Source organism: Bos indicus x Bos taurus, chromosome 29 (assembly GCF_003369695.1).
Source record: "Bos indicus x Bos taurus breed Angus x Brahman F1 hybrid chromosome 29, Bos_hybrid_MaternalHap_v2.0, whole genome shotgun sequence".
Classification (NCBI taxonomy): Eukaryota; Metazoa; Chordata; class Mammalia; order Artiodactyla; family Bovidae; genus Bos; species Bos indicus x Bos taurus.
Window position 1 is genome coordinate 651,244 of NC_040104.1, and position 21,011 is coordinate 672,254.

Genomic DNA, 21,011 nt, shown 5'->3' on the forward strand with positions numbered 1-21,011 from the left:
CCCCTCCCGGCCGCCCACCCCGTCCCATCCCATCCCCATGTCCCCCCTGTCCTCCGTGGAAACCCCCAGAACACCAGGGGTGGTCAGAAGTAACAGCAGATCACACCTGGGAACGTCTAGGCGCCACAGGAAGCAAGTGGAAGTGAGAATGTTCCAGCCAAGCCGTCCCCCAGCCCCGCTGGCGCCCTCTGCCCCGTGCCCACGGCCCGCTCACGCCCCTGTCCACCTCCGCCTACGAGGCCCCTGCGTGGTGGGCTCTGCCGCCCGTGTCTCGGGGACGACTGGCAGGCCCCCGACTCCGCTTCCCCTCTGGCTCCGCGGGACGCAGGGGGCCCTTGTCTCCAAGGCCACCCTGCCCGCAGCCTTGTGTGGGTCCCCTGCCTCCGGGGGGTTCCCGGGCTCCCCCTTCCCTGTGGATGCCCGCAAGGGTACAGTGCCAGGCCGGCCTTCCCAGCTCCGTGCCCTTTGCTGGTTCCCTCATCCTCCAACCCAGGCCGAGGAGCCTTCTGCCCGGTGTCAGATCACCCCCCGTCTCCACATCCACAGGTACTGACCACGCCGACCCCATGGTGGGTCTGTCCCCTACACCAGAACCCAGGGCCCCTCCCGGCCCAGTCCTCACCCTTCCACCCAGCTCCTCACAGCACGGGGACCAGCCAGTGCCTACAGCCCCACCCCTGGGGGCCCGGCAGGGTGGGGCCTGGGGGGGCATTGGACCCACCATCTCAAAGAGCCCATCCGCACCCACTGACCTAAATGGGGTGCCCAGGCGGGCTGCCCCTCAGCCAGTCTGGGGTCTTCTGTGAGACCCACACCACGAGCTGCAGGGCTCTTCCTCGGGACAGCTTGCGAGGGTCCAGCCGGGCCACGACCCCGAAGATGAGACCTAGCCTCTTAGAACCCCCCCAGCAAGCTCCCCAGGGCCGCGCCCGCGCTCACGGCCATTATCTGGCCAGCAGCACTGTCACAGAGGGACCCTCTGCGTGGAGCCGGTGGGCCTGGTCAGCTGTCCTTCAACTCCCAGCAACAGCACTTCTTCCCAACATGCCCTCCTGGTAGAACAGCCATACCTGGGGCAGCGGCCCGCAGTGAGCTGTCAGTGGCCACAGCCTACGCCCTGCCCTGGGGGTGGGGCCTGCCTCTCTGAGCCTCGGTTTCCGCAATGTGCCTCCACGCCTCTGCCACGTGGTGCCCAGCAAGCTCCTGGGCAGGCAGGCCAGGTCCCTTTGTGTGGCCCTGGGGTGACGCCTGCCTGAGCGTCCACAAGCAGGGCACCTGGCGTTGCCCTGGAGCCTCTGAACCCTCAGGGACTGCAGACCACGCGGGACTCCACCGCCTGTGCGGTGGGGACTATGGACCCTGCCTCACCAGACAGCGGAGGCCAGGCAGCCAAGGCCGGGTGGAGGGTCTGCATCCTTAGCCTCCCCCGGCCCTGCTAGGACTCCCCACCCCAGGTCAGGGCCCTGAGGGGCCTGGGTCCCCAGCCTGCTCGGTTCCCGCGGCAGCCACAACACACACAGATCCGGAAATGGAAAACAGTCTGTATTTCACACATTAGTCCCTCTGTCTCTCAGAAAAGGGCGTGCTGGCTGCAAGCCCGGCCTACAGCAGGTCGTAGAAATAGTCCAGGCCTTGCCCGAGCTCCCAGATGGACAGCCCCACGCCCAGCTCCTGGGCCAGCTCCAGCCGCTCCTGCAAGGACTGAGGTGGGGGGAGTGTTGGCCCGGCCGCCCCGGCCCTGAGGCTGCTGCCCGTGGCCACCTCACCGAGGGCCGACCCACCCGCAGCCTCAGCCCCGCACCCACCTTCAGCGTCGGATAGAAGACGACGTGCCTCCCGCCGCGGCTTCTGCAAGAGAGCAGACCCAGATCGTCTGTCCACAGTGGCCTCGGCTCCTCCTGGCCCCGCCCTGCCAGCCCAGGGCACAGGTTCGTGCCCCGCACCGACGGGACCACCCCGTGGGCCTTCCCTGACACTCACTTCTTGTACTCGAAGAAGTGCTCTGCGGCCTGGCTGTCCCACACGACCTGGGGCCGGTGGTCCTTCAGTGTCTGGATGTACCTGGGGGAGATGGAGTGTGGGTGCAGGGCCCTCCCCACCCACCCAGATGGGTGTGGGTGCCCGCTGCCGTCACAGCAGCTGGGGGCTAACCGGGGCATTCTCCAGACCACACCTGGTGGGCTACAGAATGCCAGCGACAGCAGGCGGGGTGGGAAGGCCACGTGGGGTGGCCTGGGCATGCTGAAATGCCAGGAAGCAGGGCACTGGGGGGTCTCCAACGCTTGGGCCGGGGCTGTGGGGGCAGGGGACGGGGGCCCCGACAGAGGCTGCTCAGATGTGGGGACCGGGGCACTGCCCTGACCCGACAGCACCACGGGCAGAGCAGCGTGGGTGAGCCCGCAGTGTGGGCACAGCGCCAGGCGGGTGGCACAGGCGGTGCTCCTGGGCCCCACCTGGTGGAGGACAGGCGAGCAAGCCCTGGGGGCAGCCTCGGCTCCACATGCCCCCCTTCCCAAGGAAACAGCGGTGTCCGGGCCCTCTGGGGAGCCAGGCTGTCCTCCCTACCCCCTTGCTGTGGACGCGGCTGCCCCAGGCCCGCGGTGGGCCTGGTCTCACTGCCAGAAGCCACTGGTTTCAGACCCGCCCCCAACACACATGAAGACAGGCTGGTCTCCAGGGTGCTGCGTGGCCAGGACAGCGGGGGTCTGCAGCCCACACTGAGTCTCCCTGGCCGGCAGCTGGCACCCAGATGGGCTGGGGGGGGTAGGTGCGGCCGGCCCACCCCTGGGCCTGGGGCTGCTGTGTGCTTTGGGCTGGACCATGGACGCCAGTGGGGCATTGGGGGTCAGGGCTGCACAGAGCAGTGGGGAACCCGCGGCAGCGGCAGAGGACGTGGGGCTCCCCAAGGGGTTTGGGCCAGAACCCAGGACGCCCACCACACCAGGTCCAACTGTCCAAAATGATGGCATCATCCTTAACCAAAGCCACGCTCCTGGAATCACAGGGATCACTTGCTGCTTTGGACCCGTCTGCCCTGGGGCTAAGGAGATGTGGGACGTGCGGTGGGGTGGGTGTTTCTGAGCCCCCGAGTCCTGTCCTGGGTCAGGGACAGATGCTGCTGGGCAGGTGGCTCCAGGCCCTCGGGTTTGGGGAGCCCTGGCCACGCACTCCTCACAGAGCTGCCTGCTGGAGCCAGGGAGCTGTGGGGGCAGCTGAGGCTGCACTCTGTTGGGGTCAGTTCCTCACCCCGGAGGCTGAGGCCTATGCCAGGGCTGGAGCCATTTAGGACCCCACGCTCACCGGGGTGTGAGGTGGAGGAGCAGGGAGTGAGCACCCTGGGTGGGGACAGCCAAACAGAGCGCTGCGGAGGGAGAGCACGGCCACGGCGGCCCAGGTGCAGAGGCGGGGGCGGGGGGGGGCAAGGCTGAATGAGGAAAAGGTACACATGGGGCCTGAGCGGTCCCTGAGCTAAAGCGGAAGGCCTCGGCCACAGGCCGCCTGACCCATCTCTACGAAACGTCCCGTTGAGGCAAGTCACAGGCGAATCCCAGGTCAGCGGCCACAGGGGGCGAGGGAGCTGCCGGGACCCGGCAACAGAGAAGGTGGCTGCGTAGCCTGACAAGGTTCTGAACGTTGCTGAGTCAGGCGCTTTGCCACAGCGGACCTTACAGCGTGTGAAAGACATCTCCCCACTCAAAAGGTTCAGGCAATGGCAAAGAGAATCATACACGAAGACACAGCAGACAGGTCGGAGGAGGATTCTGGGCCTGGAGATGAACTGCACAGCCCCCCTCTCTGGGCGAGCAAGCAGAGAGCAGGCTGAAGGGGGCCGTCAGGGCAGTAGGGGTGGGCTTCCCGCCTCCCACTGGGGCCTGGGCGCCCTGCGCTCTCTGCCATGGTCCCCGCAGGACTGAAAGGACCTGCCCCGGAGGGCACTGCCTCCGAACTGCTGAGGACCCGGCCGGGTGCGTGGAAGGGGCAGGGTCCCCTGCTGCAGGCCCACGTGGGGAGTCTGGTGCGCACCGCCACGTGCGATGCGAGGCGGCGCCCTTCCCCCATCCCACCTCCCAGGACCTACAGGCAGTGTACACGGAAGACCTCAGTCACCTACAGGCAGCACAACCCCCGTGGGCCCCCTGGAGTGCCCGAGGGGAGAGCCAGCAGGGACCGCGATGAAGGGTCAGGGTGCACGGGGAGGCTCCGGGCACAGTGAGGGCAGGACACTCAGGCACTCAGGGAGGACAGCGAAACCCAGGGGCCAGCAGGGGAGAGGGTCTCCGCACAGAACGCGGCGCAACGACGGGGAAGACCAGAGCCGTGGGAGCCGCCAGCCCCATCCAGGGCAGCGCAAGACCCCGGGGCAGGACGGCCCAAGCCCCGTAAGCTTGACCCCGGGCCCCCTGGCCCGTGAGTGGTGGGGGGGAGTGTTGCCGGGCACGGCCCAGCCCTGGGCCGGTCTGGCTGTGTCCTGCTGGGGCTGGCTCTCATGGAGGTCCTGGTGGGCCTCTGAACAGGGGCAGCAGAGCCCAGTCTGGGGGCTGCCGGGGGGTGGGTAACCACTTGGCCTGGGGGCGTTCAGGGGGCTGGCCAGGCACCCTGACCACCAGGGCAGTGCAACAGCCTCCCAGAGCGGGGGCTGAGCAACCATGGCGATCCCCACATCAGCACCCAGACATGTGGGGCACCCCGAGTCTGCATGTGGGGCGCCCCAACCTCTCAAGAGTTTTACAGCCACTCCACCTCCTCGAGGGCAGGAAGCGATGAGGCCGTGGGGCGATGGGGCCTCAAGTCACCTGGGGTGGACAGCAGAGGCAGTGGTCAGAGGATCCAGAGAGTGCAGACTGCCTCCCCACCGCCCCCTCCCACCGAGGCAGGCAGAGGCCACGAGACCCCCCCAACCCTCCGGCTGGCAGAGCCAGCCTCCCACCCCCGCTGGAGGTGCTGGCTCTGTGTGAGGAGCAGATGGTGAGGCACTGATCGCCCGCTGTCCCTGGAGGGGACACCTGCCACACACGGCCAGACCAGCGCTGGGGAGGTGGAGCTGGGAGGGCGGGTGGTCCTGGGACAGGCCGGCCTGGGCTGCTGTCAGGGCAGCAGGGTGCCAGGCCCCGGGCTCACTGCCCCCACACCTGCTGGTCGCCCGCTGAGGGCTCCCGGGGGCCCAGTGAGGGGTGCGGCCTGGTGGGCTGCGACTCTGGGGCTCTGGGCCTGTGAACACGCCCACCCCCTGCAGAGGCAGCCTGCCCGCCCCCAGAGACAGGCCTCCATCTGGGGCCTCACTAAGCCCTCCCATCTGGCTCCCCAGACATGGCCTGAGGGGGCTGCTCCCTGCCCTGAAGAGGCTCCGCCTGTCCCCAGAGCCCCCACGTGGGTCAGCCCCCTGCACGTCGGGGGATGGTCTGGAAGAAATCTCCTCTGCCATGGGCAGAGGAGATCAGAGCAACCCAGGGCTAGCCCCTGCCCGAGGATCCCCTAGGGCACAGGCAGCAGATGGCTGGCTAGGGCCCTAGGGAGGAGGAGACAGCGGTGGGGTCACCGGGTCGAGGGAGGGGCTCTGGACAGGCTCTGCTGGGCCTCCAGCGGCCGAGGGGGGAGGAATGGAGCCCCGGGCCTGGTCTCCCCGCCGGACCGCCTTGCTGAGCCATGGGATGCCCCACGGGACGGCTGAGGCTGAGAAGACGGGGCTGGGCGAGGTTCCTCAGAAGCACCCCCTGCCCACGGCCCCTCAGAAACCCACATGACTCCTCAGAACAGTGGTCAACCCCACCTGGGCCTCCTTCAGCCTCTCCCTAGTGTAAGTGCCCTGGGCAAGACCCGAGTGGGCACCCTGAGGTCAAGGGAAGCGGGTGGCATCCTCTGGAGTCTGCGCCCTCTGGGGTCTGTGCAGGGTGGTCCCTGACACGCCCCTGGGCCCGGGAACCCTCTGCCCCACCCCCACAGGCCTCCCTCCCTGTTCCACCTCTGGGCGGGGTGGGGGACCCCTCCGCTGGGTGACCCCAGCAAGCCCTGGGCAGAGCCGTCCTGTCCAGATTCCCTCCCACGGTGCTCCCCCAGCAGCTGGAGGCCCTCCCAGGCCTCAGCACAGCCGACCCTGGGGACTCGCCTGGGGCGGGGGCCAGGAAACGGGTGCCCCACCGCACCGGGACTCCTGAGACCAGCCAAGGGCCAACCCAGCGAGTGGCCTGTCCCTCCGCAGGGCGGCCCTGAGGGAGTAGAGCGGGACGGGCCGAGGCCAGCTGGCAGGCGGCCGGCGCTCAGGTGCTGCTGGGCTGCGTGCTGAGTCCCCAGGGCCAGCGGGCCAGCATGCTCCCTGCCCACGGGGAGCAGCAACGGGCACACACACTCGGGTCACTGGCCTCGGGACTGTCCTCCTCACGGGACAGCTCACAGCGTTCGGGGCCAAGACGGCTCACAGCGTAAGGGCAGCGGGCTGGGGGCGCACGGCCGGGTGAGACGCGGGTGTGGCCGGAGCACAGGCCCCGGAGAGCTGCTCGGTGACACGGAGGGGACAGGGCTGCCCGCCTGGCAGCACCACACATGCACTCGGCATCCCAGACAAACCCCCAGACGAGAGCTACCGGGACACGTGGGAGGGAGAGGCCCTGAGTAAGACACGGCCGGGAAATGGGGTGCCGGCTTGGAGAGCAAGAGACACAGAGACAGAGCCTCCAGGACAGAGTGAGGGCTCCCGGGAGTGGGAGAGACACACCGGCCCGACACATGCCTGCTCGCGGGCCTGGAAAAGGAAGAGAGAGGGAGGTGAGGAACCGGCTACGTCCTTCCCAAACATGGCAGAAAGGATAAGCCCAAGGTTTAAAAAGCTCAACAAAAACCAGGCGCAAAAAACATAAACAAGTCTCCGTGAAAACGTGTGGTTATCGCGGTGCGGTGGGCGCTGGGCGGGGATGAGTGTGGGGCAACCACACGGGGCGAACAGCTGGTGGGATGGCACGCCTGGGCGGATGGCGCGGCAACGGCTTCAGAGCCCAGCACACACAGCCCACACGGAGCGGGAGCACGACCACGCGGCCGGGAACACAAAGGGCTCCTCCGGGCCACAGCACAGAACACGGGGTGGCAGGCCGCCTGCACTGTGTCGAGGACGCTCCCGCCGACATGGAGCGAGAGGGGGGGCTGGGGTGGCGCCCGCAGACAGCCGGCCTGAGGTCAGACCCTGCCCGGCCTCCTCCCCACTGCAGCCTCTCACCTCCCACAACGAGGGTGCCGCGGGAGATGGGGCCACCAGCTCACCTGGCCCCGATGATGGGCTCACGGGCATCCTTGGAGGCCGAGTAGTCCATGCCGTAGAAGTTGAGCCCCAGCAGGATCTTGCTCCGCCACTTGGACTTGGGGTCCAGGACCTGGACGCAGGCTCGCACCCAGGGCAGCGGCGCGTTGGGGCCGGCTCTGCAGGGTCGGGGAGGAGTGGGTTTCAGCACCGGGCCGAGGCCTCGGGCGCCCGGGTTGGGGCAGGAGTCCACGCGCACCACGGCAAGGACGGCAGCAGATGGACGGCCCCGCTGGACCTGAGCTGGGTGTCTGCGTCGCCCAGGACCCTCAGGCGGCAGAGCGCTCAGGGGAGGCCCTGGAGGGCTGGGGCAGCAGCGTGACCCCCGACACAGGAGCACCTTCTCCGGGGCGTGGAGGTGGGCCCAGCACCTGGCATGGGGCAGCCAGGGCCGGGAGACGTGGAGGGACACCCCGGGATGGCATTCCCATGGGGTGGCCAGGTGCCCTAAGTCACCCCAAAACAAGAAGGTCGCCCAACACAAGGCTGACTTTGGGCTCTGGGAGAAGAGACTGGGCCCTTCGAGATTCTGGAGCTGAGAGCGGACCGCGGGTCACAGCCTGAGCAGGCTGGCGGGAGGCGGGACCGCACCCGGGCGTCCAGTGGGCAGGCCTGCCGGGGGCTAGGCCCCCACGTGCCGAGCGAGAGCGCGTGGGCCCCAAGCCCCACTCACGGCTGTGCTGTGGAGTAGTCGTAGGTCATGAGGCTGAAGCCGTCCAGCACGGGTGCCAGCTGCTCAAACTCCATGTTCGTGAACATGCCCAGCTTGTTGGTCCTGCAAAAAGACGGCATGGTTTCCGTGCCCACCTCCTGGTCACAGCCTCTCCCCAGCTGACCTGGGCTCAGCGGAGGACGGGGCATGCCGGCCAGGGGCTCCCAGCTCAGGCCCCTTCTGCCCCTGCTCCAGGAAGACACCTCAGTCTCTTTACCTGGAGGGGAGCAGCACTCGGGTGCACAGGGTGGCCCGCAGCTGGGTCAGGGCTCCGTGGAGAACCCCCACTCCTGCCCAGGCCCCAGAGGCCTCTCTCACATGGGCACAGGCAGCCTAGGCCCGCCCACTTTCACTCAGCCTCAGGCACGGCGCCCTCCCTCTGGAGGCCTCAGGTCTGGGCAGGTGGGGGCCCCGGGGGCTGTCTGTAGGACACAGCCGACTGCCAGCCATCTGCTCTGCTGTAGCAGCCTTTACGACCCTGCTATGTCCCTGGGTGGGGTGCAGTGGGCTCTGCGTCCCCCCAACAGTGTGAGCAGAGAAAACAATCCCTCCTCTAGGCCAGCGCCTCCAGTTCCTGGGCAGGGGCGGTCCACCATGTGGACCTCAGCCTCAGTCACCAGTTCCACGGGGTCCAGGCAACCCTAAGATACCCCATCGCCAGGCTACCCCCAAGCCCGCTGAGCAAAGGCCACCCCCCCTGAGCCTTTGGAGGGAGGGGCCTGGAGGCCTGACTCAGGCCTCCCAGAGACACCAGGCTCCTGGGGACGGGGGCCAGGAGAGCCCCAGGGGTCACAGGCGAGACCCCCTGACGAGCACTGACTGTGGCCAGGAGCACGGGACGCAGTTGGGAACCAGACACTTCCACCGGGTGGTGGCAGCCACAGGCCCGGGGCTGCACTCCAGACCACCCCGCTCAGCTGGGAGGAGCCGGGCAGTTTGAACCCCACACCAGCCCCACGTTTCAGGCCAGGCTCCCCGCCCCATCCCGGCCCCTATAGCCACATGACACTGTGAAGCCACAACCCCCAGGGCGAGATGCCACCTACTGGGCTGGACACCCAAGCCCTGCCCCAAACCAGTCCTCTGCAGGCCGAGCGTCCTCAGGACCAGCGCAGACCGGGGCCCTGCCACTGACCACAGGCGGGCATCCCCTGGCCCACGGACACCGCCTGTAGAGCCTTGCCCAGGGTGGCCCAGCGGGCGAGGGGGTGGGCCCGCTGTCGGCGCCCCCCACCGCCCCCACGGGCCCGCCCCAGGGCCTCCTGCCCACAGCCAGCCTACGTGATAGAGCAGAACCGCGCCTGCAGGTCCGGGCCGTCCCACTGTCAGCAAGGGCTCCTCCCCTCCGGTGTGGACCTCCGCCACCTGCACCCGCTGTGTCCAGGGGTGACACCTGCCCACGGCCCCGCTGAGCCTCCATGGTCTGGCCCCAGGCCACCCCTGGAGCTCAGGAGACGTCAATGGGGGTCAGCCTGGGCAGGGGTGTCCCTCCCGGGGAAGGACCCTCACCCACCCCCTTCCCGTGGTGACCCTAAACCCCAGGAGTGACTGGAGGACAGCTAGATGCAGCACCCGTCAAGGGGGCACCTGTCCATGAGGATGCGAGCTCACTGCGGGGAAGGTCCTGGAAAGGAAGTCAGTCCACCATGCTCCAGGGCTCTGGGAGCTCGATTCTCAGAAGAGACAGCCTGAGGGGTGGAGGCGAGGACTGACTCAGGGCCCTCCTAGAGCCAGGGTGGCCCAGAGCTCTCATTCAGCCCGCTGACTGGTGCTGGGCCATCGGTGAGGGCCAAGCTGAGGCCTCGGGAGCAGGGCTCAAGGTCAGGATGGCCACCTGTGCCAACAGCCCCCAAATGGGAGGAGGAGACACAGGCCACAGCAGCAAAAGGCTGCCACGCAGATACCCCCCGGGCTGCCGTTCCCACGGGCAGCAGTGCAGCCTCTGTGAAGCGACTGACGCTGCAGAAAGGCCAGAAGATCTGTTTACAGCTCACTGGTTCCTCTGCGGGGCTGCTGTCCCGAAGTGCGGGTGGAGAAGGGCAAAGCCAACAAGACAAACCTCGGCCACTGAGGCCTCTGGAGGAAGGGAGGCTTGCTCGCCAGTGCAAGGGTGCAGCCAGGCTGTGTCCCTGAGACATGGCCTGGGCCAGGAGAGGCGGCCGTGCCCAGGGCCCCTGCCGTCAGCCCGGCCACACGGGCCATGGCCCCTGCCCCGACTCTCCTCTCGCTGCCACCCGAGGGTGCGTCCTCCCTGGTCACTGCCCAGAGAGGGGACCCAGGCTGGAAGGCTGCTCCCCACCCTGTCCTGAGCCCACTGCCCTTGGAGGCCAGGCCTAGAGGTCAACCCCTCCGGGGCGTCAGGCCCGCTCACCTTCCCCCACACCCTCTAGCACACGGGGGTCTGCCCTGCACACCTGTCAGCATGAGGGGCCTGCAAGGGGGCCGGTCCCACCCGCGACCCAGGCCCTCCCTGGGCCAGAGGAGCCTGTCTCCACGGATGGCCCCGACGGAAATCAAAGGTCAACTGGGGCTCCACGTCCCGAGCCACAGGCGCTGCACTTGCAGCTGAGCCCACGGACCATGCGGTGTCCACTGCCCCGGCCCTTCCAGGCCAGGGCCCCCATCCTGGAGGACCTCTGGTCCCTCACACACGTGTGTCCCACGCGTCAGCACGCACTCAGAAGCGTAGGAGGTGACACCTGGGGCCGAGGGCCCTCCTGCAGGCTGTAGACCACAGCCGAAGTTTCTGGGGACACGTGGAGACGCCGCTGGGTGGGAGCGTCAGGCGCAGGAGGGCAGCCGCCCAGGGTGGCTGCAGCCTCTCCTGTCTGAGGCCAGACTGCGCGGGTCCAGAGGCCACCCACCCCGTCCCACACACTGGCCCAAGCTCTGCAGCGAGCCGATGACTGGCCCCTCTGGGTCCTCACCACCCCTCTGCTCAGCCCTCAGCCCTAGGTCACCACCTGGGCCTCCTCCGTGCCCAGTGCGGGCTGGATGGCAGTCAGGCCACAGTGCTGACAGCTGGCACTGGGCCCAGCTCCCTGTCTCAGGGCTGGGGTGGCGGAAGTGGCTGGGCTGAGTGGCAGGAGGCCTGGCCTGAGGCAGCTCGGGCCCTGAGCTGCAGACCCCTGACCTGCGGGCCCGTGAGAACGTGCCGACAGGGTCCCCCACACAGGCAGTAGCCGGCGTGACCAGGCCGGGGCTGGGTGGGGGCCAGGAAGGGCCTCCTGGACGAGCAGGCACAGCACTTACCCCGGGGCAACGGCGGGCGGGATGACCAGGAAGACCAGCAGCCGGGCCTGGTGCAGCGCCTCGGCCATGTGGGTGAGCAGATGAATGAGCCCCCTGCAGAGAAGCGGAGCACAGATCAGGGGCAGCGGCGCTGGGCAACGCCCGGGCCACCCTCCACCCACCCTGGCCTCACAGCCCCCGCTGTAGCCCATAGTTCAGACCCCCGACCCCCGAAGCGTGGGGGCGGGACAGGGAGGGGGCCGTGCGGCGCCCCGTCACCTCTGAACCCTGCCGGACACGCAGCCAGGCAGGGGTGAGGAAGGAGCCTGCGACTCTGGGGTGCTGCGGGCAGGGGTGCCCCGGAGGCGCCTGGGGATGAGGGTGCGGGGCAGCTCCGCCGATGGGCCTCGTGCGGGGCCCTGACCTCCCGCCCCCTTGGCAGTCACCCCACCCCAAGCAGTCGCCGGCACAGAGCCCCGCCTTCCCAGCCCCAGGAGGGTCAACCAAGCGCTCCTGGACCCAAGGAGCAGCATCTCCGAGGCACAGCCTCACGGCTCCTCCGGTCGTGAGGGCGAGGGGCGTGGTGGCATCTCAGGTCTGCTGGGAGCACGGACCACGCAGAGGCTGGCTCAGCCCCCAGGGGCCGCCCTGCCAGGAAGGAAGGTCTTGGGCCAGCTCCGGGCTGGGTCCACTCTGGCCTGGCCCCGCACTGCCTGGGAGGGTGTGGGCCCGGTGACTGACCTGGGTCCTTCCCCACAGCCCCTCAGGAACCACCTCGGTCTACAGAAGTGGCGAGCGCCCCTGCCCGGTGCGGGCAGGTGGGGGGCTGTGCGCCCCTGGTCCCGCTCAGCTCGAGCCAGTCTACATAGCCCAAGGCCGTGCAGGGCACAGCTGCGGCCACCCTGCGGAGGCAGGCATGGGGCAGCCTCTCAGTCTCCTCGGGCCCACCCTCAGAGAGAGGATCCCAGGGCCAAGGAGACACCGCTCTGGCTGTGGCTGTGGGGTCAGGGATGCCCCTGGGGAGCACACGGCTGCAGAACCCAGCTCAACCCCTCCCTGAGGCCAGGAGCTGGCACACCACCTGTGCCCTCAGCACCCATAACCGTCAGTGCCTGCCCGGCTTTGGGGACCACCCGGTGGCTGAGTCTCTAAGAGGAGGTGGTCTTGTGGCCCAGGGGCAGCGCCTGCCCAGCGGGGGTCTGCTAGGATGAGTTCCCCAGGGCTTCCCGGGGCCACCCACCCGCTGGCCTACCGGCGTGAACGCAGAAGACAGGCGTCTTACAACAGCCGGGCAGCCCCTACTCACTCCTACGCAGCAGGCTGTCCCGGGAGGGGCCTGGGGACCTGCCACCCAGGGCGGGACATGGTGCATCGCCCGCATCACACGCCCAGGGAGCCGGGTCCAGAGCCATCCGCCAGGCTGGCCAGCCCCGCCCCTGCCCCGCCGCCTGCCTGCTGTGCGCACCCTCCTGAGCCGCCCGGACGAGGCCGGCTCCCCCAGCCCCTCTCAGGCATTCTCGGCAGGGCCACCACTCAGCAGGGATGGAGGCAGAGCCCAGGGGTGGCGAGATCGTCTCTCAACCAAAAGCCACCACAGGGGCCACCAGAGCACAGTGGGGTGTTGGCTCCCGACACAGGGGCCCCCTGCCCTCAGCTGGACTCGGGCCACCGTTCTCCACCTGTTCTCCTTCTCAACTCCAGCCTTGGGGCGCCCCCAGGGCGGAAGCACCACGGTGGGGAGTGTGGTCGGTGCAGAGAGAAGCAGGAACCATGGTGGGGCCTGCATCAGGCTGCCTCCACTCCCAGGCAGAACCCGGCAAGCTGGGCTCCAGCCGCAGCTTCCTGGGGTCTCAGGCAGGAGTCTTGGCCCCCACACGGCCCCTCGAGAATACTCTCCTGCTACACTAATAGGCCCGAGGGCCCGTGGATGCCACCTCCGAGCAGGCGGAGAGCAGCCCGCAGCTGCAAGAGGGATGGCGGGGGGGAACCCTGCCGGAGTGGGGGGCCCCTGGGCTGGAGGCATGGAGCAGCGGGGCTCGGGTGCAGGGCGGCCACGGTTGCGGTGGCTGCAGGCCCCCATGCCTGGCGCACTCCTCCTCCTGTGGGGCTGACCCCCTGGGCCTGACGGAACCAGGGCAGTGGCTGCCGGAGGGGACCTGCCTTCCTGGTCACCCTGGCTGAGGGGGGTCTGGCTGTGGGCCTCAGGGGAGGGGGGACCTCCTCGGGGCTAGACAGCCCCCCAGCTGGCTGAGGCAGGGCCGAGGCTGGACGGCAGGCTCTTCTCCCAGAGGAGCCCGTGGCCATTTGCCCGCAGGCGCCCCGACCCCGCTCCGCTGTCTCCTGGCCAAGGCCCCGAAGGCTCTGTCAGGCTCCCCCAGCAGTGCTTAGCCGGGCACCCACCCGCAGCCGCTCCCAGACTCCTTGGAGCCGCTCTCTGACCTCCTCGGGGTGCCACCCCAGCACCAGCACAGACTGTGGGAAGACGGCCCTCCCTCCAGACGAGGTCCCTTCATGTCCGGCCTCAGCCTCTTCCTGACACTGGCAGCTGGGAAGGACACGCGCATGCCCCACGCCCCGCACGCTGCCCAGGCCCACTCACGCGTGCTTCTGGACCAGCAGCTGGTTCCAGACCTCCACTACCAGGCCGTCAAAGTGCTGGCTCTGAAAGGACAGGGACAGGTGGGCAGGGCTCCAGAGGAGGGGGCACAGGCACAGCCAGCCCCGGTTCCCCCTCCTGACTGTGGGCCCAGGGGCAGAGAAGCTGCAGCTCTGGTCGCGCCCGCTCACGTGACTCTCGGTCCCGCCCACTCACGTGACCCCCCAGACACCGCCCCCGGGGGCCCCGAGGGCTCTCCCTGCCCTGCAGCCCGGCACTGGCCCAGGCAGTGTGTCCCCCGGGAGGGCAGCCCCTGCGCCCGAGACGCACGTGGTCAGGAGGGAGCCCCGGGCGTCACCTTGGCCACCTGGACGACGGTCCTGCTGAGCTCCTCGATCTCGTCCTCGTTGTCCAGGACGCTGTCAAAGTCCTCGTACGTCCAGTCCTCGAACCGGAGACGAGGCACTGGGGGCAGACGCGCAGACCATGACCCTCCTGGGCTAGCCCGGCCCGAGGCGGGCCCTTGGCCTCCAGGGCAGAATGACCACTACCAGCGGCCAGGGCGGGCACCCTGGTGCCAAGTGGCCTGGGGAGGGAGGGGCGTGGGCAGCGCTAGGGATGCAGACACTGGCCCTTTCCTCCTTCACCCACCAAGTCCCCGAGCGTCCAGACCCTGGCTCATCCAGCTCCTCGTTGCCCGGCTCTCACTGGACCGTCCCCTACCAGCTCCCCGTGAAATGAACTGCAGGTCCTCTCCCAGCCCCGGCCTCCTCCCCAGGCCCCAGCGTACTTGGCCACGTGGCCCTCCTTCACCAGCCATGAGCCAGGGCAGGGTGAGCGCCACCCCTGGGCACGGCCTCCAGCAGAGCTCCATGAACCCTCAAGGGTGAATGGAGAGATGGGAGGGCAAGACCACAGGGGAAGGGGCTGGACTTGGTGGGCTGACCAAGGCAGGTAGCAGGGCCACTGGGGTCCGGCTGGGTCGAGGCCACGAATGCTGGGCTGGGGCGGCCTCATTTCTGAGCAGTCCAAAGAGACACATGCTGAGCATGCTAGGCGGCGCGGCCTGAGCAAGCAGGTAGGTGTGAAGGCCCTGGCCCCTCCCCTACCTAGCACGCTCCATGACCTCCACCCGCTGGGGTGCGGCCTAAGGGCCCACAGGCCTGACCCCGCGGACTCACCTATGCGCAGGCCCTTGGCTTGTTTCCTGACTGCCCGAAGCCACCCTGTGGGACGTGGAGAGGACACTCAGCGTGGGGGTACAGCCCCTCCCCTGACCCCGGACCTGACCTCCCCCAGGAGGAGCACGGAAGAGAGGCGGCAGGGGAACCTGGGGTCCTGCGCTGGCCCCTGCCCTGCAGAGCAGCCAGGGCTGGGGGCATGTGGCCGCACCAGGGCCCCCACCCCGCGGGGCCCGGCCCGTCTCTCAGCGCTGAGGGCACCAGAGAGCAGGAGCGGACGCTGCCCAGCTGCCCTTGGATCCACACCCCTCCACCCCCGGTGTCGGGGAGCCCCGCTTCTGGCCAACGTGTTCTCTCTCTGAAAACAAAGGGGAAAATACCCGAGTAAACTCAGGTGCAAAGCACGGCTGTCAGGACAGCCAGACCCCCGCCTCCTCCACAGATCCTCCCCCGGGACACCGTGTACACACCACGGAGGCAAACGGGGATGCAGCTGAACGCCAGGCAGGCGTGACACTCACGTACTCACACCAGACTCACTCATCTTCACACACACACACACTCGCTCGCTCGCTCACTCTCCCAGACCCCAGATGGGCACAGACAAGCGACGGGTCGGAACCTTGGTCCACGTCGTCCAGGCCCGTGACCTCGAACATCTCGCGGCCATGCCTCCTTAGCTGCAGCCACACGGGGGCGACGTGGGTGAACTTGCCTCCGAAGATCTTGGCGACATCGTACCCGTGTCGGTTCCACTGGCAGAGAGAGGAGAACCAGTGAGCCTACTGGCAGCGGGGGCCAGAGGGCAGGGGACCACCTCCAGGCGGGGTTCCGCAGGGCCGCCCGCCTCGTGTGCAGCAGAACTCTGCCGCCATCCTCGTCACTTTGCTGGGAGGCATCACTCCCACCGCTCCCTCGGGTTAGAGCGGCCTGGGGAGGTGAGAATGCAGACCCGAGCAGCCACCCTGCCTTCAGGGTCCGCCACCCAGCCCCCGGGCCCGGCCTACCGGCGTGATGTAGCCCAGGACATCCCCAGCAAAGTGCTTCTTGTGGGCCTTGGCCGAGCAGTAGCTGCGGTGCTCAAGGACGACGTCCTCAGCCCTGAGGTCTGTCACCACCAGACCCCGCTCCTGGGCGGGCTTGCCCGAAACCTGAGTCTGAGACAGGAAGGTAGGGAGGACACCGTCAGGGCGCGTCCCCAGGCTGAGCCCTGGGGCCGCAGCATCCTTTCGATCAGGAGGGACCCCGTCCCAGAATCAGCGCTGCTGACCAGGAGCCCGCAGGGCAAGGCCGTCAGGCCGGGGTGGACAGTCCCTGAAGACTCACCCTGCCTCCCGAGGCCCTCCCGGAAACCGGCACAGCCACAGCCACACCTGGCAGAGCTCGACTGACTCGCCCCGTGAAGCAGGGAGGAACACAGGGGTCGAGGGAGGCAGCAGGCGGGGTGAGGGGGAACCCGGGGGCACGGGCAGAGATGCGAGCCCAGCAGGGGCAGGCCTGCCCTCGGGCCCCAGCACCAGAAGCTGCTCCCTCTGAGGCCGGCCGGCCGGAGCCCCGAGGGGCACGGTGCTGTCCGCCCAGAGGTGAAGCTCCCGGCTTGCAGTCGGCTCCCAGCCCCCAGTGGGAAAGGAGGTGTGATGGTCAGCCCTCTGGAGAGTCCCCAGACCACCTACCTTCTCCTGCAGCGTCTTCGAGGCGGCCTTTTTGGCGTCTGACTTCGACAGCGTGGCATGCACAGAGCTGCAGGCCAGAGTGAGCCACAGCGTGCCGAGGAGCACCCGCATGCTGGGCGGGTCACAGCAGGGCCCAACCTCAGGGTCCAGGGGGCTGCAGAGAGACAGAGCCCATGGAGACCCTGGCAGGTGGGTGTTCCCCCTGCCTCCTGGGGCTCTGGTCCTGACGGAGCCTGGAGCCTCCCAGCACTAGGCCGAGCACCGAGCCAGCCCTGAAGGCTGGAGTCCAGTGGCCAGCATCGCTGGGCTCCAGCTCCCCCAGACGCCCCGAAAGGGCCTTCCCTGCTGCAGGCCGGGAGCCGTCCCACTGCCTCAGGGCTGCCCAATCACAGCCGGGGCCGACTGAGCAAAGCTTGGCCTCCACCCCCCACAAGCACAGAGATATTCTGGCTACCAGCTACTGACTTGAGTATAAAACCACAGAGCCGTGGAGAGGACTAGAAAAAAACATGCCCGTGTAGGTAAACCTGGGGTGGGAGCTGGACAGGGGATGCTTTTCCCCCTAAATCAGCATCAGTAGAAGTTACCAGGGAAACGTCTACACTTTACTACATAAAAACGTGACCCTATCATTTAGGAAACAAAAAACTGGGTTAAAGAAGTAAACGCAAAACAATAAAATACTTGACGATGAACTTCTACCCCATATCTATAGATGACATAAAAAGAATTCGTACAAATTAAAAAAAAAAAAGATACTCCAATGAGAAAAAGAAAAATCACACTGTGTAACACACAGAGACACCCCATAACACACAGACCCCCTCAGGCCCCAGAAACAGCACCTCAGCTCTTGGCTTCACCAGCAGCCAAAGGAATGGACGCTGAGATGAGCCAGCAGCGCCACCCCCACCGCCTCCCCGCCGCGAGGACTGAGAGTGACGCGACCTCAAGGGCGGCTTCACCCCCGGAGCTGTTCCTGGGAATTCAAGTTCAGGTGACTGCCTGGTCACAAGTCCTGTGCTTTCCAATCTGTGTTTCCTTTTTTCTTTTTAAAAATTCCACTCTGGGGGACTTATTGTCTACACGGGAAAAGCTTTAAGACGCTCACTGCAGCTGTTCAAACCCCACGCTCCCACACGCTGGCATCCTGAGGGCACCGTGGTGGTCACACCCCCCGTACAAATGGCACAACGTGCACACACCAAGCACGACGCTGTCTTTACTGAGTCTGACGAGCACGCCCACAGCGGGGGAGAGGGGACGCCAGGCACATGCGCAGGCTGCTGGAGTCCAGTCGCTCTGTCCTCCCTGGGCTTCCCCACCGGACTCTCAGCCCACCGGCACCACCACCCTGACCCCGCCTCCACGTCCTTCTCTCTGAGGACAGCTGGGCAACATTCGGGGCCAGGCCACGTGCACTCCTTGTTAAGGTTTTGAGATAGTCGGTGTGAGAGCCTGTAGGTCAACGGTGTCTCAGTCTCGGCAGCACATCCCCTCTCAGCCTGACCAAGGTCCAGCTGGTCCAGAGGAGACCCCACAGGCAACCCAGGCCCTTGCTCGTTGGGTGGACACCCCTGGGGACACCAGAGCCCTGGCCAGGCAGGGTGCCCTATCAAGAGCCAGCAGAGCCAGGCCTGTGTGGGTGCCTGGGGCCTCCACCACCACGACCTCCTGGCTTGAAGCTCACTCCCCTCAAACCTCCCCCTCAGCCTACAGTCCTGCACAGACGGCACGCGCCTGGTCTGGGCTGCCACTCCCTGGGGCCTGCAGGACAGGGCCTGGGTCGGGGAGCCTAGGAGCCTCCCCCATCCCCTCGCCCCCAGGCAGAGAGGCACCCACGGCTGATCAGGTGCTCTTGAGGGGAAGTGGGAAAGGATATGGAGACTCAGGCCTGATTTGCCACCCTGTGTCCCCTCCTCTCCCTCCCGGCCATCAGATCCATCCAGGACGGCAGCCACCCAGGCCCAACCCTGGCCCTGTGGCACCATGCCCGGGGGCCTGGGCTCCTCCTCAGCCTCGGCCTGGGGGTGGGGTTCTCCCTTGGCAGGGCTGACTGTGCCTGCTGTGGTGCAAGGGGCCAACCCTGCAGGGCACCGCGTCTTCAGCCCTGTCCCCTCAGGCCTCTCATGCCTGCGGGCTCCTCCCTGGCCCCAGGGTGGAGGTCAGGGCCCCCAAGGATGGAGCAGGAAGAGAAATAAAGCAGGACCTGGTCCCCTAGGACCCACTCAGCCGCCACCTGAGGCACATTCTGTGGCCCTTCCCAGCCTCTGCCCACGGCTGGCTAGTCTGCCTGCTGTCGCGCCTGCGCTGAGACCCCTCTGCCCACGGCTGGCTGGCCTGCCTGCTGTCGCGCCCGCGCTGAGACCCCTCTGCCCACCATCTGCCTGCCCTAGGACCCGTGCTTTCACACCACGGGAGAGAAGAAAGAGGAAAGGGTGGCAGTGGGGCTATCTGGAGGAAGGAAGATGGGCCCTGCTGGCTTCTGCACCTGGTGCGAGCGCGCTGGCATGGCCACAGACCCCTGCAACTCTGTGCCCGCTGGGCCAGCTCTGGAGTGCGGCTCCACAGCACTGGGGAAGCACTGACATGCCAGCTGCTCACACGTGCAGGGCTGCTCTCCAATGGCCGTGGAACTTTCCAGATGGCCTGCCTGACTGGGTAGTGGGGACATGTTGGCTGTGATGTGAGAGGTGTCCCTGGGGGCTTGTCAGTGCGTCTGAAAGCCAACTCTTCCATCACACTCTCCACAGAGCTCAGCACACACACAAGCGTCCCAAGCGTGCACGTGTCTTGAGTGCACAGGCAGCAAACAGCTGATCGGTGCTGACCCTGCTCTGGGATGCACTCTCACGTTCTCCGTTTCCTTCTTAAAAAACCAATTTTAATCCAGCCAACTTGTCTCTGCTCAGCAATGTGCAGTTCGAGAGACGCTGACCGCTGCGCACTGAGTGATCATCACACCCAGCGGGACCCAGAGCCGACTGTCCCGTGAACAGAACGGTTTCGTCCCCATAGCTCGGGTAGTGTCCGTCAGATTCTCGTCGGTGGGCACAAATTTGGGGGCCAACTCTGTTCCTGCAGGGAGGGCCGAGGGTGCGCTTGGAAATGGATGCAGTGTAAGAGCAGAAGCCCAGCTCTGGCGGAGGGACACTTGCGACTCTGGGGTGCCGTCCACAGCGCGGGTCGCAGGTACCGTCGTGTTCCCTCGGCGAAGACAGAGGAAGCCCAGGACAGCCTGCTGGGCGCAGGGGAGCAGGCCCGCCGCCCGCCCACCAGCCCGTCGCCCCGGCCTCTGGCCTCCGCTCTCGGTGGCGCCCTCCAGCGCGAAAAGGCCGCCCGCCCCAGGGCTGCGGCGGACGCCAAGGGACAGCCAAGGAGCGCGGCCCCTCGCGCGCCGCGGCCCCTCGCGCGCCGCCGCCCCGCGTCCGTCACACCCACTCACACCCCCTCACTACCTCACACACAACCGCTCGCACAGCCTCTAGTCCACACTCGCCGTCCTCCTTCGCGCCGCGCCTCGGGCTTCCACACGCACCGCCCGCAGGCTCGCTCCGCGGAGGAGAACCGCGGCCACGGGGCGGGGCGCGGACGCCAGCCCGGCCGCCGCCGCGGCGCTCACCTGCATGTCCCGGAGACGCGCCGGCCCTCGGAGTCGGCCGGAAGACCCGCGCGAACGCCACCGGAAGTCCCGCCTCTGAACGCCCGAGCGCCGCCGCTAGCGCGCCACGCCAGCTTCCGGGCCTCCGCCGGGCAAGGCACGCTGGAGGCGGGGCCGGGCCGAAGAGGGGGCCTGGTGACAGGCCAGGGTGGGACGCGGGGGGGAACGGGGGGCGGGGCCGGGGGTGCGCCAAGGGGAGGAGCCTGGACTGGGAGGGGCGGGGCGAGGTTGAGGGGCGGGACTTAGGGGGCGGAGCCTTGCGGACTGGGTGGGGCTAACTCTCGGGCTAGGGGAGGCCGAGGGCAGGCCGACAGTAGGCCGAGGGGCGGGCCGGGCCGAGGGGCGGGCCACGGAAGAGGGCGGAGAGGAAGGGCCCGCGCCGAGGCGGCCGGTTGGAGACGCGAACGCCGGGAGATCCTGGGGGCTGACGCGCGCGCCGACCGCCACCTTCCGCGGGCTCCGGGTTCTCCTGGGAACCTTACGCTCGCGCTCGAGAGGTGGCTCAGAGGTCTGGGCCCCGGCGAGCGCACGTCCGGCGGAGGACCGGGCTCCGGGGGCGCCGTGTGCGCGGCGACCACGTGGGTGACCGCTAGGGAGCGCCGTGGGCTCGAGCGCGTCTGCCCGGCCAGGCCGGCGGCCAGGAGGACCGCGCAGGCCCGACCTCCCCAC

General features: G+C 67.8%; 1 protein-coding gene across 7 annotated transcripts; it reads right to left on the bottom strand.

Moving 5' to 3' along the window:
- Positions 1 to 1,521: 1,521 nt before the first annotated feature.
- On the bottom strand, positions 1,522 to 20,415 carry CHID1 (chitinase domain containing 1). 7 transcript variants are annotated; one of them, XM_027531605.1, is made up of 13 exons: positions 20,304 to 20,410; positions 16,682 to 16,835; positions 16,016 to 16,165; positions 15,631 to 15,763; positions 15,009 to 15,053; positions 14,186 to 14,292; positions 13,831 to 13,892; positions 11,253 to 11,345; positions 7,962 to 8,063; positions 7,252 to 7,407; positions 1,981 to 2,061; positions 1,806 to 1,848; positions 1,522 to 1,701 (listed from the first exon to the last, which is right to left on the bottom strand). In XM_027531605.1, exons 2-13 carry the CDS (start codon positions 16,790 to 16,792, stop codon positions 1,603 to 1,605), a joined length of 1,182 nt encoding a protein of 393 aa, XP_027387406.1. In that variant the 5' UTR covers positions 16,793 to 16,835; positions 20,304 to 20,410; the 3' UTR covers positions 1,522 to 1,602. The 7 variants fall into 7 exon arrangements, with proteins under 7 accessions (XP_027387406.1, XP_027387407.1, XP_027387403.1 ...); XM_027531606.1 differs by having other exon boundaries at positions 20,140 to 20,354; XM_027531602.1 differs by lacking the exon at positions 20,304 to 20,410 and adding an exon at positions 19,173 to 19,453.
- Between the last annotated feature and the right edge of the window lie 596 nt (positions 20,416 to 21,011).